The sequence below is a fragment of the Sminthopsis crassicaudata genome, chromosome 5, assembly GCF_048593235.1.
Source record: "Sminthopsis crassicaudata isolate SCR6 chromosome 5, ASM4859323v1, whole genome shotgun sequence".
Lineage (NCBI taxonomy): Eukaryota > Metazoa > Chordata > Mammalia > Dasyuromorphia > Dasyuridae > Sminthopsis > Sminthopsis crassicaudata.
The window spans coordinates 80,998,376-81,022,088 of NC_133621.1; the positions used below are offsets into that span (position 1 = coordinate 80,998,376).

At 32.4% G+C, this 23,713-nt stretch overlaps 1 protein-coding gene across 3 annotated transcripts in view; it reads right to left on the bottom strand.

Annotated features, from left to right (window-relative positions):
* Positions 1-23,713, bottom strand: part of DYNC2I1 (dynein 2 intermediate chain 1) — an 81,001-nt gene that overhangs the window by 40,343 nt on the left and 16,945 nt on the right. For 2 of the 3 annotated variants that reach the window (XM_074267297.1, XM_074267295.1), the window contains exons 4-13: positions 20,101-20,189; positions 17,520-17,825; positions 16,102-16,160; positions 14,994-15,051; positions 14,025-14,090; positions 12,078-12,155; positions 11,125-11,404; positions 8,556-8,658; positions 5,433-5,562; positions 1,122-1,233 (exon numbers count right to left, since the gene is read on the bottom strand). In XM_074267297.1, coding sequence (XP_074123398.1) covers positions 1,122-1,233; positions 5,433-5,562; positions 8,556-8,658; positions 11,125-11,404; positions 12,078-12,155; positions 14,025-14,090; positions 14,994-15,051; positions 16,102-16,160; positions 17,520-17,825; positions 20,101-20,189 — 1,281 coding nt within the window. Of the gene's footprint in view, positions 1-1,121; positions 1,234-5,432; positions 5,563-8,555; positions 8,659-10,833; positions 10,904-11,124; positions 11,405-12,077; positions 12,156-14,024; positions 14,091-14,993; positions 15,052-16,101; positions 16,161-17,519; positions 17,826-20,100; positions 20,190-23,713 lie in introns of those variants that run through there. The other variant, XM_074267298.1, reaches the window with a different exon arrangement.

A 23,713-nucleotide genomic window follows, 5' to 3' on the forward strand; every position in this document is an offset into this window, starting at 1 on the left:
CTCCAAATTTTTTTCTCCCTTACCTCCAGAACCTCCTCCCCAAGACAGCAAGCCATCTGATATGGATTATACATGTTATGTTACTATATTTACATAAATTCTTCAAGGATCTGTGATTTTATCAATCTGAGTCCTCCCAAACTCTGCTATAATCTAGCAGCTATTCAAAAATTGCTATCACTAAAAAATATCTGATCTTAACAATCAACCTGATAATTGTCTCTAAACTTAACTAGAACAGTCCACAGCAGGCATTTGATCCATCAAGTTCACACCTGAAGCCTTTGCAGACTGTTAGCAGCTGCCAAGAATTTTTTTCTCATTTGCTTTGAGTCAATTACCTACATACATAAATAGGCATAAGAGAAAGATCTAAGTGAAAGACTCAATTCATAACATATCTAAAATAGTACTAAACAGTACCTCTGATCCCAGAGCACTACTGAATCCTCAGCCTTAAATTAATCACAAAGAGGCTGGGACATTTAGGGTTAGGGACATTTCTTGTGAAAGTCTTAAAGGAGGTTCTGGGGTTGCTATAAACATATATGTGCACATATATGAAAGGCCTACCCTCTTCTCCTATTAAAAAGGATAATGGTTATTTATTGGCTTGAACAACAACTCAGTGCATAAACTACTTCCTAAATAAACCCTGAACATGTAGATTACAAAATGTCTCAGTGGGCATATACCAATTTTTAAAAAATTATTCTTCAGATAAAAAGTAAATCTTGTGATTCTTCATTCACTTTAAGTACATTATATGTGTCCCTTCCACCATGAAGGATTATGTCTCATTGAGAGGGCCATAGTCATAGGAAGAACTTAATAACTGAAAAGACTTTATTACAAATGCATAGAAATACATCCTTTGACTATATTTTGAATGACTATGTGTATATTATTTAATTTTAGCCCTGATATTTTATATAATTATGATTTCAAAGTTAAAATGAGTACACTAAAACAGAAATATGATTTATTCCTTTAAAACAATAAGGAATATTTTCCATACCAGTGATGTAATGACTATCTGAAAGATATATATTAGAAAAGGTACATTAAAAAATAAAATATGAATTAACTCAAAGCTTTTACATAATTAAAAAATTACTTACCTCCTGATACAATGGTACTTTCACCAGGATGCTGGGTCCATACTTCATGGGTTTCTATTTCATCAGTTTGAATATCTCTTTCAACATTATCTTCATTATATTGAACATATGCCTTAAATACAAAGATATGCTGAAGTTATTTTAATGATTACGGCAACTTCTTATATTTGACATGATTCTTCCTCCATATAAGGCCTTCTACACTTCAACAGAGAGCCTTTGTGATTGTTGCCCCAAAAGACATACATGACCTAGTTTCCAATTTTCTGGTGATGATGAATCTTCCTAATTTTACTAGGTTGGTCATCAAATATGAAATATACAGACTGCTATTAGAAGCTTTACAATAAAGTAGGAACATCTGACAGTTCTGCTATAATGTCACTTAGGAGATACTCACATGGCACAGTCTTAAGGTCCTTTACCATCCTGGGTGTCCTTCCTCAGGACAATCAATTTTTTTCTAATTCCACTTAAACAATTTCCCCCCTAAAATATGACCACAGATCAGGATACAATACTCCATCTGTAATCTGGCCAGAACAGAGTAAAACAGCATTATCATATCCAGACAACCTTTATTTTTAATGTAGCCTAACACTATCTTGGCTACCATAACATTCTGGTGACTTCATTTGTGATCTATTAAAATGCTCTTTAAAGCATACCTGATCCATTCTGTATTTGTAAAGCTGATTTTTAGAAAACAACTGTAAGACTTTGTATTTGTCTCTATCAAATTTCATCCATACTAGGGCAGACAAAAGAATCAGGGTCTCCAGGGTTACTTCCATAACAAAACAAGGCATCCAATGAAGACTTTAGAATTTAGACTTCTTATAGTGCTTAGGAACCTATTATTTTGCTGGGGGTTTTTTGTTTGTTTGTTTTGTTTTAAGTAGTGTAGCCATCGATATAAAGATATAAAGAGATAAACACAATCTCTCACACTGAGGAAAATGTAATATAACTAGGCAAAGTACCTACTAATCATGATGAGAGGAAAAAGTCCAGATAAATGCATCTACCTTCTATACCTAAAAATTTTTGCTTTACTCAATTATCAATTATATTGCACAAGACTGTTTTATAGCTTTAAAAATTATATTCTCAAGACTGTCTAGAACTTATTGCATCACTTCTTTAGTAACTACTTTGTATAAAGCAAAATATGCAAATTTGGCTTATTCTACAAATTATGTCCCTTAACAAAACTATCATTTTGGTATCAAAAAACAAGATTCAGTTTAGGAGGCTGAATACTTTCTCAAGATCAAACACTGGGATTTTCATTATTGATGTGTTGCAATTCATACATTTATTTCAATTCCCAGGAAATGTGAATGGTTTTGTTTTTGTATTATCGGTGTCTTGCACAGAGTAGATACCCAGTATTAAATTATCATTAAATAATAGTCACTCTTTGACCAAAAACCTACCCTGATGCTTTGTGATGGCATGAAGATAATACTGGTTTCTCATATATTACCGCAAGGGATCAGGAAAACCTAACAAGCAAGGAAGGCCCCACTGTAGTACCTGGAATGGACTTGCATAAAGAATCTCTCACTCAAAGATACAGCTGATACAAGTGTTCATAATCAGAAGGTCAATTACAGTAGTTCACTAAAAACCACCTAGTAAAGTCTGTGTTGGGAACAGTACACCTTAGTGGGGGAAGTATCCATGTGGACGAAATAATAGCTATTTTAAAGTTTAAAAACATATAGAGACAATGGCTGATATAAGAAAAAGGGAAGACATAATTTTTGCTTTCAAAAAGTATGTAACCTGAGGAAATGGAAATGCACATGAGATAACTGAGAATTATGAGAATAATTAGAAGGCTGTAGTAAACCACAGAATGTTAGAGAAATTCTGTCTCAAAAAGAGTGATAAGGGAATTGTCAGGGCAGGCTTCCATGAAAGGGGCAGGATTTAAAGGGCAGGGAAGGGAAAGCATCTAAGGGAGGGTGGAATGAACGTGAAACATATGGTGTACAGTGAAGAAGGTGCACTGCCTCAAACTAAGGATAGTGTCAGTAGTAGGAGATATGATTAGATAGGTAGAGGGAGGCCAGATTATGTATGCCCTTGAATTACACTGTAAGTATGCAGTTATTAAGTATAAAGCACTTTGTGATCCTTATAATAATTTGTGCACTATGATATATACATAGAGTGTAACATAGCAAAAAAAAAAAAAAAAAAAAAAAAAAAAAAAAGCAATGGGTTGAAAGTAAAACTTAGTTTTAAATCCAAGCCCTACCACTTATTTGTATATTCTTAGCTCTCTAGATCTCAGTTTCTTTATCTATAAAATGGGGGAGTTAAGAGTAGAAAACCTCTAAAATCCCTTCCAGTTCTAAGTTGATTCAATGAAATAAATTTTTAATAATTATTATTTGAGTACTGTTATTATTCTAGCTTACCTGAAAGCCCAGAAGAGTACATTAAAGTCCAAAAGCTGTGTTACCTTAAATGGACTCCAGAAGAAGAAAAAAATAGCACAACAAAGGAGGCAACAGAACTGCCTTAATCTCATTTAGTAATAAAATGCTAAGAAAGGATAACCAATGACTGAGAACTCTCTCACTCAACATTTCTAAACAATAGAACTATTCTAGGAAAGAATTAGAAAAACGTCCTGGAAACAGGCACGCAAAGATCTTAGAGAGGTAAAGGAGAAAGTAAACCCTAGATATGAGAGAAAGGCTGTATAAATTCAAAAAAGGGAGACATCAAAAGCTAATTTGAGGAAAGGAAACTGGAAATAAGCTAAATATGGCTGGAATGCAGAATGAATGAAATTAATCTGAAAAGCTCAAAGAAGGAGAGCAAATTCAAGGGTGAGTTTATGTTTAATACTAGAGGCAATAGGGAATAACTGAAGATTGTTGGGTAGAAGTGACATGGTGAGACCTGAGCTTTAGGAAGCTGAGATTTAGAAACATTGACAGCCATATGAAAAATGAACTGAAGAAGGAATAGTCTAGAAAATGGAAAACCATTTCTACACAGTCCAGATAAGAGATGATGAAGATCTGAAATAAGGTATTAAACACAATGTGAACAAAGAGAAAGGATTAAATATGTAAAATGTCATGTCAAGATTTAACAAAAACAATTAACTAATGTATAGGAATTTTAAAAGCATTAAGGTATATCATATGAGATATAATAATAATAGCAAAATACATCATGCTTTAAAGGTTTACAAAGAACTTTCTTCACAACAACCTTTCAAAGTAAAAGGCACAAGCATTATTATCCCCATTTCATTGATGAAGAACCTTGGGCTCTGAGAGTTTCAGTTTGATGATAGATCCAAAGTCCCCAGTGGTTTCTCTGAGAATGATACCCAGTTTTCTCCAGAAAGAACTGTAACACTATTGCCTCTTAAGACTAATGGTTCATTGAAAAGTATTTGTTTTCTAAACAAGAAATGTTTGTGGAAAATATGTCAGTAGCTTTCAATTCAATCTATTATGGACCTATCATTCATAAAGGTATTTAAACTCTTCTTGAACCTGTTTACTGAAGTTAAGATTTGTATGTGTGATATTTAAAAAAAAAAAAAGAATTCTTTTTAATTTTCTCGACTCTACAATTCTTCAAGCTTTGAAAAAACATCCTCTATTCCTGCCTTCTGATATTATAATGAGGTAAATTTATTTTTAATTTATCTTTTATTTTAATTTTGTCTATTAATTTCAGGAGCCATGAACTTTTAAGAAAACATTCATAGAAGCACATGTTGTGATAGCAAAGAATCACTTTGCTTCTGTAACACAGGAAGTACCATTTCCAAAATTCCAGCTTTATTCCACTGATTAAGGAATGGCTAAATAGATTGTGGCATAGAAAAGTGGCAAATATAATTATAAAGTAAGAAATGACAAATAGGAATTAAGAAAAAATGAAAGATATGAAATTATACAAAGTAAAAAAACAGTATCAGGAGTTATATAGATATAATGACTACAATAATACTTTCTCTTTATCTCACCTCACAAAATCATATTCTTCAGGAAGCAGCTCAAGCATTACATATTTATTTCGTGTGTGTGTACCTATTTTTATGGGGACATGATATCTCAAGAGCAAGGATTCTTTCTTTTATTTTGTTTTTGGTTTTGTCTTTGAATCCTTAGCACAGTGCCTGACACAGTGTTTAATTAATGCTAGTTTGGTTGCTTATTTGAATGAGAACGCTAAAAGGAAAAAAAATTTCAAAGAAACTAAAAACCATTATACCCATCCCATGAAACAAACGTTTCTCTTTGAGCTTTTGAAAAATTATGCACTTACCTGCTTGGTATTTCTTTTACCAAAGTTTCTTATGTACATATCATATTCATTTACTGGTGGCAGATCCAAGAGAGAAAAACTAAATGAAAAATCCAAGTCAATCAGTCGAAGTAACTTTGCACTGCGTGTCCTTTAAGATGAATAGACAACAGAATACAAAATTAAGAAGCATACTATAAGCATTTATGATTCTTTAATATTTTACATTATTAATTCTATACCTCAACTATTTACCAGACACAGAATTACTCTAACATCTCAAATGCTGCCCTTCATTATTTTATTCACTTCTTATCACCTTCCTACTGAATTTTCCAGTTACTATTACAAATCTTTTATCATACTTCTCACTCCCATCCTGAGTCTCTCACTCTCAGGAGATAAGCTAACTCTACTGAGAAGATGATTTCATCTAGAGAAAAATTTCTCCGTTTCTTCCACCTTCATCTAAAAAATTCTGTAGACCTTCTCTTGTTACTTCCTCTTGTCTTCCTCAGAAGAATTATTTCTTCTTCCCAAGGCTAAACTTTCCATTCATTTCTTCATTACATCTTTTGCAACCTTGGGACATTGATTCCACTAAAAATCCACCTTCTTTTTTGTATCTTCACTCTCCTTCTCACTTGCTCTTCACCTTTTGCCTAGACATATAATCAGATCTTCTCTATCTTAAAAAAAAAAAAAAGTGGGGGAGGCTTTCCTTGATATTTATGCCCTTATAGGTTACTGCCACATTTTTCAATTTTCCTTTAACTAACTTTCTAAGAACCATCCATGTTGTTCCCTCAGCATCCAGTGATTCCTTAACCCCTTTTAGCCTGACATCTGATCAATCCTTCTAATGGACCTGCCATCAGAAGTTACCAATGACTCCTATTCAGCAAACTTTATAATTGGTAGGCCACAGTCTCCTTGATCTCTCAGCAATATTTGATACAGTTAACTACCTCCTCCTTGAAACTCTCGCCTCTCTTAGCTCTCTTCTATATAATCCAAGTTTATATGTAGAATTTTATAACACAGGGCATCTTAAATATCATATAATACAGCCTTTACTGGTTTAGCTGAATAAACTGAAGCCCAAAGATATTAAATATATATATATTGCTGGTTAGTGACATGGATGGAATTGAAAGAATCCAGTTCTTTCTTTCTACCCTATGGAGCCTCTGATTACTTTGCATAAATGAGGACATTTTCCAAGGTTTAATCTTTAAGTCTTTCTTTCTCATACTCCCTTCCCATTCTATGATTTCAACCTCTGTAATGGTGACTCCCAAATGTATCCCCAACCTCTCCCTAGATGGTCATATCTCTATTTCCAACTGCCTAGTAGACAGTTATAACTATGTATACTTCCTAGTACTTAGTACACAATAGGTGCTTAATAAATGTTTCTCTGACGAAAATGAAAATAATTTTGCTGCTATCTCCTTGAAATACCTACCCCCCCCCAAAAAGAAACCAGTTTATCCTCATGATTTCCTTATTTCCATTATTTAATTGTACTGAACATTTTCCTAGTTACCCAAGCTCATAACCTTAACTTCTTCTTTCCTTCATTCACTAATTGTTCCTTGGAAATGTTTCTTCCTTTCCATTCCCATGGCCACCATCCTAATATAGGTCCTTACTTAACCTGGAATTACTTCAATAGTCTCTTAGCTAGCCTGCCTGCTTCCAGGCTTTCCCCTTCAATCCATGCTGCATTCCTCTCCTTATGAGAACCCAAGAAACCACAGAGATGACCTATAAGTGGGCAGCTGGTTTGGATATCTACAAGATAATGCTTTGAGACCTCCTAAGAAATCCTAAACTACTGGGTGTGGACATGGAATGAGGACAAAGTTTCATTAATGTATCACAATATTAATTTTATTTGTGCATTTAACTTGGCATTAAAGTTAGCTGAATAATTCCACTACAGAAATATCTCTCTATGTACTATTATATATCTTATAAGTACCCTCTATTGTATTTTCTATTTTCTATAAAATGAAATTTTAAAATAAATATTTAATAAGTATTATTGACAACAAAAGGAATAATATGAAGAAAACTCAGAATTTCACAATGTTTGCCATCTACATATAGTCCCAAATGTATTTCTCCCTCATAAAGAAAATACTTTATGAGTTTCCCAATTCTTCTAAGAAGAAGGTATATATGCCCATTCTAATTTGTTCTCACTTCATAAGACTTTTATTAGTTGCTTACATATGTGTGTATGTATATGTATGTTTACTCGTGTGTATATGTGTGTGTGTGTGTTTCTGACTTTGAATCATCATGAGCAAGAAGAGTCAGGAAAGCCATGCTCACCTGAATCAAGATTGCATCCTTGTTGAGAATCCTTTCAATACCATAAATGTCTTTCCTACTCTGACTAAATAAAAGTCCTTATGCTAATATTAGATGGATGGACAAATGTCTCATTTAATTTCCATCTCATATCTGATGTACTATCCTAAGTCAGAGCTTCCCACAGACACAATACTTAAAATCCAGTTAAATGATTACACTAAATTTCTAACTCAAATACTACAGATGTTTAAGGGTTTGTTTTCTAATTACTTACATGATTCAAGTTTAATGGAATATCCTGGTTAAAAAAGTTCATTTTGTAAGACTCACTATCATAATGGGAGCCATACTATTATTATATCCTCACATTTTCAAATCACATTTTCCTATAAAGACTAACAATACTTTTAAGGAATAGTATGAAGAGACTCAGATGATGAGAAAAAACACTCATCTTGGAGCCTACTTGGCTCATGGAATTGAAATCTGTTCTAAAGAAAACTGCTAAAATCATGGCAAGATCCACAATCTCATTTTGAGCCCCTCATAAGAATCAGGTAATTTTCAGTTTATTCATATTTTGCTGAATATTCACCTTCGAAAGGCACTCTCCTTCAAGAAATCCTTTGAAAAAGACTATACTCTAATTTGACAAATTATTTACATTTAGAAAAAAAATAATTATGGAACAGCAACAGCATGATTTTATATAAAATGTAAACTACATAGCAGGTTATTAGTACTAAGTGGTAAGTATTAAAAATTTAACAAAATTTTGGTAAAAATCAATAATGGCATAAATTTATTAAGGCCATTCACCGTTGTTTAAGGGCATGATTCCGACAACTTTGTCGCTGTGAAGCTGCAGCAAAGTCCATAAATATTCCACAAAGAGAGCCTCTAGAAGGGGATTCTTTTGCTTCTGTATGAAAAAAGTAAATTGTTTTAGTAAAGTTTTTTATTAAAAATGAAAATAAATTTGGCATAGAATAGATTATTAACACCTCTAATCATTATACTTAATAGGGCATTAGTTTAAAATTAACAAAAACAAATCTTAATGAAAGATTCTTTGCCATAAACAATTGCAACTTTTACAGTTTTAATCTTTAACTTGAGATATTTACTTAATTAATAACTATTTGTTTAGAGCTATTCTAATAGCTCTGCAAGAAAAAAGGGAAATATAAATACAGTCCCTAATGGAGTTTACAGTCAAAATGAGGAATCAAATCACACATAATTTAAATAACTAGGGAATATAAAAAAGCACAATATGAAAAATACCATTCATGTTGAAATGTCTGTTTTGGTTTTTTTACAACTCTCACAATGCTTCAACAAATGATTAAAGTCTAAGCATTCTGAAATTTGAATGTTTAATACATGTTCATATCAAATAATTTGTATAATCTAATAATAGGCTATTTTAATACTGAATTATTTTAAATAATACTGTTTTTCATAGTATATAATTAGTTCTGAAAGCAGAGGGGAAAACATAATTCTTCTGGAAGAGCTTCTTAGGTTTTAAACATGTAATTCAAACTACAAATAATATATGGTAACAAACTTAAATGTAATAAATCAATACAGCAAAATAAAAACTTATAATACATAATTATTTGCTATGAAACTATGGGACTTAGAGGAAAATACATAACAGTTCTTAGTAATTTAGAAGCATGATATGGGAGTTTTACAAAGGAGCCACTGGAATTTGATTTGATAATGACATGGTACTTTCTGGAGGCATGAAATTTGGATGATTTTAGGCAACAAAGAGTAATTGAATAAATGATTAGGGCCACAAGAAATAAACATTAGACAATAGAATCTCCAATAAAAGCATATTTTCTTTAAAAGGAATCCATTAACAGCATTCCAAAATTAAGGAATTCACAAATTTCTTTTATAATATAGCATATCTCAATTTAACCATCTCTGTGGGCTTGTTCCCATCTTGTCATACAATATTGTGTTATTACTCAATTCTTATGGAACTAGGATCTAACTATGTATGAGCAACACTTCAGCAGATACTAACAGCCATCAGATAAGTCATGGAAAACAGTCTATGTGCTGATCACTGTTTGATGTCAGTTGCTAGACAAGTATGGGCCAATGAGATAATTATGTGAAATCCCTTGTAAAACTTAAAATATTATGTAAATGTCAGTTATCATCATTATTACTATTAATACACAAATCATGTATTAACCTCATGGTTAATACTTGGCTTAAGGAAATTGAAATCTGTTCTAAAGAAAACTGCTAAGTAAATCATGTTTTATACATACAGTTGACTCATAACTAACAAAGACAAAACCAGAATCCAGAGACTCAGCTATTAAGTAAGGGACTGAACATATGTAATCTTAACTTCATTATCTTCTTTAAGCAAAGAGGGGCAGAACCAAATAGAAATGAGGGGAAAGAGGTCAGTAAGTCCAAGTGACAAATAAAAAACAAACAACTTTCAAAAAACTTTTTCAGTCAAATTAAAATTTTAAGACATGTGAATAACTGAGACAAGCTTATAAAACTTAAGAGAGATTGCTGCTCTGTAAACTACTATATATTGCTACTTTTATACTTCCTACAGGATAGAAACAATATAGAAGGTGGAATTCAAACAGATAATTATATTGCCAGAATTCCTGGTACGCTAGAATCTTTTTAACTTTCTACAATATTATCCTACAACTTGCTTGGGATAGTATTCTAAAATTTTGAGTAGTATGGGCTATATTTTTTCTTAATAAAATCAATGAGGAAAATAGAATTCATTTAAAAATCTCTTTATAACAAACTTTGTTGAAATGTATCTAACTCCATAAACTAAGCAATTCCTAACCATGTTAAAGAACCTTGATCCCCTGCTCCCCTACAACATTTCTGAATTCACTCTACTATTATGACCAGTTAGTTCTTGGTTACCTCAACAGAGTCAATAATGAAACTGGGTAAGAGGGAATTCAAAGTGAGTGCCACAGTCAAAACAAACTAGCAAAATAAAAATTTAATATCAATTGTAAGTAAAACACCACACTAGTTTCTTATACAAAAAAGGACAAAAATGGTCTAGTGTAATTACCCTGCAATTCTTGGCTTCTGACTCCCAAGTGTTCTCCATTGACTTGGCTGGACTCAGGGATAGTGTCATTCTGAATAATCAATTTATTGAGAACTTAGTAAGTACTCAATCATGCTAGACAGTATCATCATGTATCCATAAAAATGTATCATCATGAATTCATAAAAATGTATCATCATGAATCCATAAAAATTATTTTCACCAATAAGAAATTGATTTTAAGATGTGAATTTAGTGATTACATTATTACCCAAACAGCTTTTAAAAAATCATTTGCATTTACTTGTATACCTGTTCTTGGTTCTTTTTCAAATTCTGATTGAAATTGTTTTTGAATTTGTCTTGAAGGTAATGTGCCAATTCTTTCATTTTCTGCATGAATGGCTCTTTGGATTTCTTGTATCTCCATTTTCCTAGCTAGAGGAATTTCTTCATCCCTTTCTTTTCTGTGATCTTCAGTATAACCACCATCACCATTTTCATCATCATTATCATCATCATCATCATCGTCATCATCATCATCTTTACCATTACCATCACCATCACAATTATCAAAATCATCTTCATAGTCCTTCAAAAAAAAATGATTTTACTGATTTTAAGGTTAAGTTTTAAGGTTAGTTAACCCTAATTAAATTTCAAATAATTTCAGAGATTGTTTTTAAAATTCAGGAATATTTCAATTCAAATGACAGAATCATTAAGGAGAAACTTTATGATGTTGGGGACCTTGAAATTAAATAAAATTTGTTAGAAACATCTCAAAAATTACATTGTTTTAAATAAAACAAAATAATACTGTGGGGTTGCTTTTAATAGGATTTTCTCGCAAGACTTTAGTTTTTAATTGATTTAGAAGTCTAAATTTGGAGCCAAAAACTATAAAAAAAGAAAATTTATATTTCAGTTTTGTACCATATTTTCATAAACTTCCTATGTTTTGTTATATTTTGAATTATGCTAGGAACATTATATAATATATATTGAAAATATCCCCAGCATAATAGAAATTAACTATCAAATGTTGCCAGATTTTTAATTAAAGGAACAACTGAAAATGAAAGAAATTTTAGTCTTTTGATTATTTCATACTGTTAGGTTTTGTTAAAAATATGGTAAGGTATTTATAGGCAAAAATATATCCAAGTAGTTCAAAAAAAGGATATTAGTGGTAATAAGAAATATATAAATAATAAAATTATTGCTAAAAATCAAAGATTCAGGCTAAGAAAAAAGTCAAGTACTTCAAAATCATCTTCATAATTTGCAGTATAGTCATCAGCACCATCATTTTCTAAATCAATGTCTTCCTTTTCAATATCCTAGAAAGGTAAAAACAAAATATAGAATAAACCAAAGTGGATAAAAACTGTTCACATCATTTGAATATATTGAATGGGTTGAATTAATTTTGATATTTATTTATTTTGATTAATGAATATTTTTGAATAATTTTATAAATTAAAATCCAAGTAAAAAGGTATCAAACATTTATGAATTAATACTATTGTTATATCAACATAAACAGAAAAATTACAGTATTATTTTTTTTTTTTTTGCTGAGGCAATTGGGGTTAAGTGACTTGCCCAGGGTCACACAGCTAGGAGGTAGTAAGTGTCTGAGGTCTCATTTGAACTCAGATCCTCCTGATTCAGGGCTGGTGCTCTATCTACTGTGCCACCTGCCTGCCCCCTACAGTATTTTTTAAAATGTGCTTCCACTTACACATTTTTTCCCCCTACCATCTTAACGAATGTTAATGTTCCTCCCTAGTTTTTTTGGTAGTTTCCAGATTCCTCTCACTATGCTTTTCATGCATATTCTCCTCACAAGAAAATATCTCATTTTATACTATTAATTGGTACTCTGAATGAAAAAAGGTTGGTAAACTGACAAATTTCAACACTCATCCCCATCTAAATTTTTACAGATTATGAAGATATTTGTATCTGAATTAAAAGGTTCTATGGATCAAAGAGTTTATTCTTGTCTTGGTTAGTAGAAATAAATAAAGCATTTTTCTTTTATTTTTTTTCCTCAATTTTGCTGAAATATAAATTCTTTTATGTAGACTTTCTTCACTAGGATAAAGAATAAACCAGTAAAATCAAATTGTTGTGTTTGTCCATTTTAGAAAAGGAGCAATAACAATTCACGGGCAATATGCTGACTTGTACATATATTGGATTTAAATGAGGCAGACTTGTGCAAAGTCATCAGTCTCACACTCTCTTCCAGGGTCGCTGAAGTTCAGTGACAAGATAAGAGTCAAGATTGATGATTAGCCATGGCCCAGGACGCAAGCAGACCTCCACATCTTCAATGGCTGATCAAGCATTCCATGGTGTCTGCTTCGGCCACCTTCATGGCTATTGGAACAAATTGTTCTCATCGACCCATTCCACGGGGAAAGCTTCACATTAACAGCAGACATCCTCTAATTCACCAACAGGTGTGGGGCCTATATGTTCCCCATATGCTTGGCTGGGCCCCCAGAATGACTTTATATGGAACCAAGCTTATTTGACAGAACATAGACGCTAAGAGCCAAAAGAAACTTACTGCAGATCTCACTTTGGCATAATGTGTTAAGTTCCACATATTTGGAAGAATATTATAAGCTGGAGTGGACTGAGGATAACTAACAGGCCTCAAACCTGTTAGTAAGTTAGAGAATGTTGAACCAAAGCATGTGAAGATGTCCCCTAATGGAATGACAGGATGAGAACACTTTTTCCCCCCAAACCCAAAAAGATGGCTGAAGCAGGTGTTGTGGAACTCTAGTGATGCCATTTTGGTCCTCTTCAAGAACAAAGGGCATTAAACACACACTGATCAATCCTGCCACTAGACTTCAATGACCCTGGAGGAGTAAGATTGATGACTTTGCACAACTCTGTATTACTTAAATCTAATTAACTTTTGAGTCAAAATGTCATCCTCATGATGTCATTGGTGCTTTTTGAGAATGAAAGCTAAACAACAGCAACAAGCAGATAATATGAAAATAAAATTTTCTGAGTCTCAGTTTCCTCATCAGAGTAGATAATACCAATAACACCTCTCTCCCAGGGACACTGTAAGAGGTAAGGAAGACTGTATGGAAAACACTTGGCAAACATTAAAAAACTATAGAAATTATTATTGTCATTATCATCATTATTCTTTAAAAGTATGTTTTCTTCCTTACCTCAGTGTCCTCACTTGATTGCCTTCGAGCAGATTTCCATACTGACATTCCTTCATCACCAGGTTGCTAAAAGATATATATACAAAAATTGCAAATTAAGAAAAAAGTCTTTAAAAAGTAGACTTAAATGTTACTTATAATAAAGGATTTTAAAAATACAACTAGGAGACATCTCATTTTTTGAAAAATCAGTCTCTAGACAAGCTACTATCTAAAACTATTTCCATACTGTTTGAATAATAAGATCCTTAATTATAGAGGATGAAAAGAATTCTCTGGAGTGAACTTGAAATGTACTATAGGTGAGCTCTGCCCTCATGTTCAGAAAATCATACTGATTCATTTTGATAAAAATAAGTCATGTTAAAGTTTTAGTTGCGCTGATATTCAAGAAGCATTAATTACAGTACTGAACATGTGGTGACTATGAAAGACTCAAGTATTTACAAGGTATGAATTAATCACAACTATAAATTTTCACATCACAAAAGCACTATCAATTTTGCCTATTGGCCTTGTTAACCTGATATTCTGAAAGAGTTAACAGGTAAACAATTTATTCCCGGGAAGTGCTATTCTCTTTTATCCTATTTATATGTTAGCAGACAAACAAAATGTTTGCTTATTTTGCTTAAATGTATTTCTTTGCCATAAGCTGAAAATGTCCATACTAAAAGAAATATGACAGTATGGCAGAAAGGCCTGAAATAGAAAATCAAACTGTCTAAATTAAAAATGAAAATTTTTCCAGAGAAGTAGAGTATTATCTCTAAAGTGTGAATTTCTCGCTTTTTCTTATAACATGACTACATAGTAAAAGATAAATAACTTTAATTATATGCATATGACACTATTTCTTATTCAACCATGACATCTGTTAGGCTACAAGGGATTTGGTTTATACACCCCTGATTTTGTTTTATAACAAAATGTATGTGATCTATTAATGTCCAAAGTAAATTATTTTACCTTTCTTTTTGTGTCTTTGTTTTCTTTTCCACCAGTCTTTCCTATATTCTCTACACGCCTAGAAACCAAATATAACAAAGTTTTAAATACTAAATAAGACTATATTTTTCACATGACAGAAAGAATAAGTATCTTTATAGACAAAATATTAATAAGATTTCTCCAAACTAAAAATTACAAGCCTGTCATTTTAAGTATTTATCATTAAATCTATACTCTTTATCTTTGACAGCCTAAAATTTTTAGCAAATGCCTGAACTCTCTTATTTAATCTCCCATCCCAATTTAGACATAATGTGAAACCTGAATTTCTATTAATCAATATAAGTTTCATTTTAAAATTAACCCTATTTCTTATTTGGTTTTGTATTGTTAAATAGCTAACTACTGCCCCCCCAAAAAAAAGGCTATCAACAATTTGATATTTAATGTTTGCGTTTCAAAAAAGAGAGCTTTTTAAAAAGCATACAATTCTGGCCAAAGGGTTTTTCATATCTTTTAATGTTCTTAAGCAAGAGTTCTTTATCTTTTTTGTGATGGAGCTCTTTTGGCAGACATTGATTAAACCTATGGATTCCTCCTTAGAATAATGTTTGTCTTGTTTTAAAAAGAAATCATAATCAAAGGAAATATACATTTCAGCTACAAGTAAGTGAAAACAAAGATGAAATTATTTTCTCATCTAAGTTTACAGATACCCTGAAATCTATCCATAGGCCTGTTAGCAGACTATGGACCACAGGTCAAGGAACTCTGCTTTAAAAGCAAGATTCAGCAACTTGTCAGAAGTGGGCTGTCAAGATGCTAACATCAAATCTTCTTCATAAAGGGAAGGATATTAACAAAGTTTGTGCCCTTCCTCATGCCATCAATATTTAGATTCGCCCAAGATGTAGAATCTTTTTTTTAATTATAAAAGTTTATAATTCATTCACAAATTACTGCAAATTTTATCACTAAGATTTCAACAAATAGTGAACAGTCTTAAATGTATCTTTTGATTTTTTTTTGCTCTAATTAAAATTAGAGCCAACATATAAAGCTTGTAAGCAAACTCTAAAAGAACTATGAGATACGTATCTGGAATCAAATAATTCATCTTCCTTACAGGCTGCCAGATATATGTTCTCTTTTGAAATTTATTCCTCCACTTCTGTGTTCACTTGTCTGTGAAACAAAAAAATAATGAATTTCATTATTTTTCTTAACTATCATTAGGAAAACATGAATCATAAAACAGAAAAAATGCTTATAATTATATAATTTTGCATATTTCACTTTTAGTCTTTAAAAATGATCCAAAATTTTCTACTGCTGACATATTGTCCTTTACAAAGAGGAATTTGGTAGACACTTACCTTTTTTGTATTCTGATAAAATGATTACACTGAGAAGCTCCCTTGGTCTGGATCACAGAGTCAATGAGACATGCAATAGATTTATACTTCATTTAAGTTAATTGTCCTAACTCAAAGGCCTACTTTCCATCTACTAAGCTATTTAGAGTATGTCCTATACAGAGACAAGTATCTCTGATGAAAACAAGGAATAGTAATTGAGGCCAAGTGGGAAATAAGGTTGGATGGATACAGTAGATCCAGATTTGGGAATCAAATAAATTAGTTTGGATTTCATAAAATAACAGGGGTTTTTTTAGGAGAAGAATAGAGAATTGGTTTAGCAGCATTAGGAATCATAAATTGAAAAAGGATGAATAGGAGTCAAAAAGACTAGCTATGAGACAGTTATAACTTTCCATATTGGAGATAATAAGAGTCTATCTTAGGATATAATAGAAAGAAGATAGTAACTGAAAAAAGGCACTTCAAAGTAAAAATGACAGGACAGGATGACTAGATATGGAAAATAAAAGAAAAGAATAAGTATTTCTAAGTGACAGGTTTGTAAAATGGAGCTAAAAATTATTCTTTCCTATGAAATAATATATGAAAATATCTTAAATTCATATAAAAAGAAGCAATATATTATAAATGTAAATTATTGTGAAGAAAGTAGCAACAAAAGAAAAAAGCCTTGGTTTCTAATTCACTAAAGAACATGTAATGAATAAATAAAATATTGATTTCTTTGAAATCCAATAACAAGTCCAGAATTGTATTAAGCAACCACACCATTTAAATAAATATAAATGTATAACATAATCAGACCCTTTACAGTCAAGAGAAATTTTATACAAAGTGATCATAAAGCCACAACTTTTTGTTCAACATTATTTCCAGAGAAGTTCCAGAGTACTTCAAAGCATTTTTCAATAATGCTATCAACATGACAGGTGATGACTTTATTTCCAGTATATCAAGGTTTTGTCATCTTTCAAATATTAATCAAACAATCCTAATTTCAACAAAGTTTTCTTGCAATATTTGGAACAATAAATCTATGAATGTAGATTCACTTCATTAGAATCAAATATGATTCTACCCTGCTATGTTGATGTCAAGCAGGATACAAAAGCTAAAGGACTAAATAATAAAATTTAGTTTCTAATTTAAAAGAAATTTTTACCTTAGAATCTCTTTTCTTTCTATGCTCTTCTTTAGATACTTTTTCTTTCTTGTCTGCAAAATATTTTGGTCTTTCATCCTCAAAAATAACTCCTTCTTTATGTCGTTTGTCTTTATGTTTTTCTTCCACATCCCTATCATTGATAGAAGTACTTTTTTCTTTTGATGTTTTTTCTTTTTTTTCCCTAGAGTTGCTTTTTTCTCTATCTTTATGTTTCTTCTCTTGTTCTTGTTGTTTCTTGTGCTTTTTTTCTCCATCTTCTTTATGCAAATAATATCTGAGAGTAAATTCTTTATTTTCACCATACTGAAATATTTAAAGTAATTAAGTTTAATTGTTTCTGACTATAAAAAATTAAGTCCTTAAATATACAAAATATATAATTTACCTGTCATAAGAAGAAAAATGAATATATTTATATGCCTACAACTTCAGAAACAACAATCTCTGAATTACATATATTTTATGTAAAGATAAATGGATAACCTTAACTAAGGAACATCTAAGTGACTTAGTGGATAAAGTCCGGGGCCTAGAATCAGTAAAGCTCATTTGGCCTGAGACATTTACTTGCTGTGTGATCCTGGGCAAATCATTTAAGCGTGTTTGCCTCAGTTTCCTTATCTATCAAATAAGCTGGAGAAGTAAATGGCAAACCATTCCAGGATTTTTGTGAAGAAAAAACTAAATAGAGCTTACAAAGCTTATAAAGAGCCAGACACAACTGAAAAACAATTGAATTAAACCTTAGCTAGATGGCCATGAGAACCTTCTTTCTTTTATCAAATCTACAGATCTTAATACAACCTGGGACCAAATTATTACTTCTCACTTTAACCTACGATATCACAGAAGAGAAGGCAAACTTTGGGTGGCAATCATTCCACTGACCTTAAAACAATCGCATACTGAATTAACCATAAAAACATTTTCAAGTATGTCAGTTATGCTTATCACCAGCAAAAGAGAAATGAAGGAAGAGGACTAGAAAGAAAGATGGCAATGCAAACTCTGACTCACCATCATATCTCATCCTAAGAGAATGAGAGGTTGAAAACACCATATGAAGTTTTGTAGGAAGGGAGCTGAGGAGACTTCTGACTAGGAGTGACCAAGGGATAATATTATGTTCTAACTAATTACCCTCTAGTTAGTTTCCTTATTTCTCTTCCTTGAGCTGTTATCCAATTTTCCAAAATTAGAAATAATACTTTCCTAAAATAGCCTCTTGTTTGTCATCCTGCCAAGCAAGGGTTTATGCTGAAATCCCTCTAGTCCTTCTGATGTATAGTGAACACTCTAACTCATATTCCAAGAATGTTATTTAAAATAACTTCTCTGAAGTTATTTCAGAGGCTTCCACTGAAATATCTGCTTTTAATTCTTCAATTTTTTTCTTATCACATTTTATCACAGTTGTTTTATTACTATGTGATTTATTATTGTTATAAGTTTGACACAGATATATTTGTCCCTAATTTCCTAGTGTTACTCAGGGAAAATATAAATATCAAGGAAAAATCCCAGTATATTTATTTTCTTATAAAGTCTAAGACTATGTGTCCTCAGAAAAAAAAATTTTGGTGTTTTCCTAAAAGCCTTTCCACCTCACTGAAGGATGTTATTCTAACAGTCTGTAATCTTTTTTATTTTTGACAACTTTCCCAGTTCATTCTCTTTACCTGATACCTGAGACTCAGGAGTAAGATATGACAATATCAAAAGACAATGGAACTGGGGATCATTTTGTCCCTATTTCACCACACTGAGAAAATTACTTAATATAAGTTTATATAAAAAACAACAACAACAAAAAAAAAACAAAAACAAAAACAGAATTTAAAAGATTTCCTTGTCTCGAAATAAGTATTATCCGCTGCCCTTCAGTAGCACAGCAATTACCTGGGTGCTCTCATTGATTCATTCAACAAACATGTCAATAGTCCTACATGATAATCTGCCCTCTACTGACTTGATCTAATAGATTAATCAGGCAAAAAGCAGCTTTATAATAGTGAAAATAGGCAGTAACTTCTCCAGTATTTTGTCAAACTTTTCTCTTCAGTTAAAGACTTCCATCAGTGTCTGATAGGTCATAAGGAGCCTAAAAATGATATTGGCTGCTGAGCACCTATCATTTATAGCTCAAATAGTTCCCTGACTCTGCTTTTTAATAGGACTGCTAGTCATCAAGATTATACTTCTTTTCTAGCAATCTCATTGGTCTAAGAAAAAGAGATGTAAAAAGACCATGTTAAAAACTCATCAAACAAAATCAAACAAAATTCCCTGAATTCTGAATTCACATAGTCTATCCTAATAAAGTTCTTTTTGGCTACATTTTTCTAATCACTGTGAATCTAATACTCAAATATCACTAAGGCAACAGAGAAAATCCTGTATACATTTATTATTGTGTTCCCTATACTAAAATATAGATAATCTACAGTTAATCCCATTTATCTCATGGCCTTGTCCTGACTTGCTTACATCTTATGTTTCAAAGACTCATATTTAGTTATGATTATTAAAGTTCCCTCTAATTTGGAAACATTGTAGAATTTAATTCCTACTTTTTTACCTTCTTTTCTCGATACTTCTTGTCTTTGTCATCATCTCTTCTTTCAGAATCATCTTTTGGTTCTTTGTCTTTCTCTTTTCCTTTAATACCTGTTAAAATGAATTTTTTTCTTATTTATACTCCAAATACAGAAATTCTAACACCAAAAAAGGCTCTATTAGGCTTTTGCAACTTTTTCCTATTTATTTATTTTCTATTTATTAAGAAAAGAATTGTTAATGCACGTAGGTTCTAACACTTCCTATTACTGGGGTCAAGAGCTATGGCAAGGAAGGAAGGAAGGAAAGGAGGAAGGAAGGAAGGAAGGAAGGAAGGAAGGAAGGAAGGAAGGAAGGAAGGAAGGAAGGAAGGAAGGAAGGAAGGAAGGAAGGAAGGAAGGAAGGAAGGAAGGAAGGAAAGGAGGGAGGAAGGAAGGAAGGAAGGAAGGAAGGAAGGAAGGAAGGAAGGAAGGAAGGAAGGAAGGAAGGAAAGGAGGGAGGAAGGAAGGAAGGAAGGAAGGAAAGGAGGGAGGAAGGAAGGAAGGAAGGAAGGAAGGAAGGAAGGAAGGAAGGAAGGAAGGAAGGAAGGAAGGAAGGAAGGAAGGAAGGAAGGAAGGAAGGAAGGAAGGAAGGAAGGAAGGAAGGAAGGAAGGAAGGAAGGAAGGAAGGGAGGGAGGGAGGGAGGGAGGGAGGGAAGGAGGGAGGGAGAGAAATTAAAAGGGAGGGAAGGAAAGAGAGAGGGAAGGAGGGAGGGAGGAAGGAAGGGAGGGAGGAAGAGAGGAAAGAAGGGAGGAAGGGAGGAAGGAAGGAATGGAGGAAAGAAGGGAGGGAGGAAGGAAAGGAGGAAGGAAGGGAGGGAGGGAGGAAGGAAGGGAGAAAGAAAGAGAGGAAAGGCAAGCAGGCAGGAAGGAAAGATTAGAGGAAGGGAAGGAAAAGAGGGAGGGAAGAAAAAAAGAAAGGAAGGAGAAAAACAACTGTTTTGAGGGGGAAATATTATTTCTTATTATAATTGTTTAATATTTACTATATTTTAAATGTTATATCTTACCCTACACAGTTCTTAGGAATTGAGTAAATTATATATAAAAAGTTATTTTTTAAAATAAAGCTGACAATTTCTCACATATGTAGCAAAAGTAATCATCATAGAAAATATTTGGGCTTCCCTGGACAATTTTTTACAACAGAACATTATATTCATAATTATAAAAACTACTAATAAATATGGAAAAATATGGAAAACAAAAAATGGAAAATACAGTATCTATTATATGTTGATTACAAATTAGCAACTGAATCAAAAGAAGAAAAAAAATACAGGTTTCTTTCCAAGAATATGTATCCATTATACATGTTAAAATAATGCAAGATTCCTTTACAGATGTAACCACAGAGGTAAGTTTGATGAATAATCATCTAATTATTACTAACATAAAACAGGAAGAGACAGCTTGGGAGAAATATTCACTATTGTGAGTGAATTTAAGAACTTCTGACAATCATATGAAAGACTATTCTAAATCCCTATAACAAGAAAAATTTAAACTCTGACATTTTACTTCATATCCATATTACACTGAAAAAGATGACAAATGATGAATAGATATAAACTGTAGAAGAGGTAGGAAGGTAGGCTGATGAAGCTGTAAATTAGTTCAACTTATTCTAGAGAATAATTTAGAACTAAAAAAAGTCACTAACATATGTCTTTTAACTGAAAAATACCAACACCAAAATAGAACAGAGATTTTTAAAATTTAAGGACTTAGAAATTATTGGAGATGTCAATTAAAGAAGTCCCCCGGTAACCTTGAGAAAGCATTTTCAATGGAGTAATAAGGTCAAAAGCCAAACTGCATGGGACTGAGGAATAAATAAGAAAAGATGAAATAGAGGTAATGAGTTCTCATAGCTTGTTCTAGAAGTTTGGAAGTGAAAGAAAAGATACATATAGATGATAATTTGAGGAAATGGTGTGGTCAAGGGAAAAATTTTATTAAGAATAGAGGAGTTCTGAGTATATTTGTAGGAAACAGAAAAAGAGATAGTAGGTTGTAAGAAAAAACAAAAAGAAAAAAAAACAGGGAGAGTGGTATATGACTATAATGAATACTATTGTAACTTAAGAAGTGAAAAAGCAGGATGATTTCATGGAAAAATTCACATGAACTGATACAAAGTGAAGTGAGAAGAACCAAAAGAATGTTGTACTCAATAATGGTAATATTGTTTAATGATTAATTGTGAATGACTTAGCTATTCTCAGTGATATAATTGATGTGAGTGGTGTAGACATCAGATAATAGCAGGCACCAAAAGTTGGGGTTCAGTTATGTCATTCTCTTTTGCAAAAGGTAATTTATTTAGGGGTATAGGCTACAGACAAAATGAAAGGATACAATAGACACCAGGAATGGTAAATATGAAATATAATGGGAGAGCATCAAAAGGCAAATTCCTCGGTGGAACTCACAATTACCCAGGTGAAAGGGAGCATCCCCATGACACTGGGTCACATCATTAGTTAACAGACTAAGGATTTAGTACCCTAACATTTTAGGTGGAGAGTTGAGGAGGAGAAATGGGGTTGAGAAGCATAGTGAAGTTAGGAGAGATATCCTGTGATATGGGAGAGGGGTAACGAGAAAGACACTATGAGGAAGAGTACTGCAGCAGATGGAGCCAAAGGAGGACAGCATCGAAGCTATGGCCCATAAATAGATTTTATAGGAAAATTTAAACTCAGGAATATGACTAGGATTTCTGAGATGACATGGCAGGATGAGACTGCTGGAGACTCCTATAGGGGGTGGGTTTCAGGGATTTGACAAAACGGGACCATGGAGCTATACTGATCCCTATCAGTGTCTTCTTGAGTGTTTTCTCCCTTCTTGCCTCAAGGATCAATTCTCTTGTTTTCTCTCTGTCCAACACACTATTCAGGACTTTATAAGGATGACGCAGTTCCAAAGAACTCATGATGAAAAATACTATCCACTTCCAGAGAAAGAACTGATGGCATCTGGATACAGATTGAAACATTCTTTGACTTTCTTTTTTTTCATGTTTTTTTGGAGGGACAGGGTTCTGTTTTCTTTCACAGCATGACTAATAAGGAAATATTTTTGCATAACCATACATGTATAAGCTATCTCAAAGTCCTTACCATCTTAGGGAGGGTGAGAGAAAACAAGAAGGAGTGAATTTTGAACTGAAAATAAAAAAAAATGTTAAAAGTTCTTTTTACATGTAATTAGAACAATAGCATATCATTCAAAGAAGACAAATTTAAAATAAGAAGAAGATAGTACAAGCAATTTGCTAATGAAGATGGAGGGAAAAAAATCAGAGACAAAAGTATAAGGAAAGAAAACAGTGTCTCTTTATTGGAGACTACAGCAAAGGTCATCAAAGATAGATACCAAATAGGGAAAAAGAGGAAGCTTAATGCAAATGGCTTCTATTTTTCTCAGAAAAGTATGAAACAAGGTGTTATAGTGAGGTGGCAAGGTGAAAAATGGTGTTACAACTTTGGAGAGTAAAACAAAGGTCTGAAACACTTGCTAGGGGAGTATGATAATAAAGAGAAAAGAAAAAAGGGATTATTTTGCAGTGAGAGCTAAAGGGAGATTAGA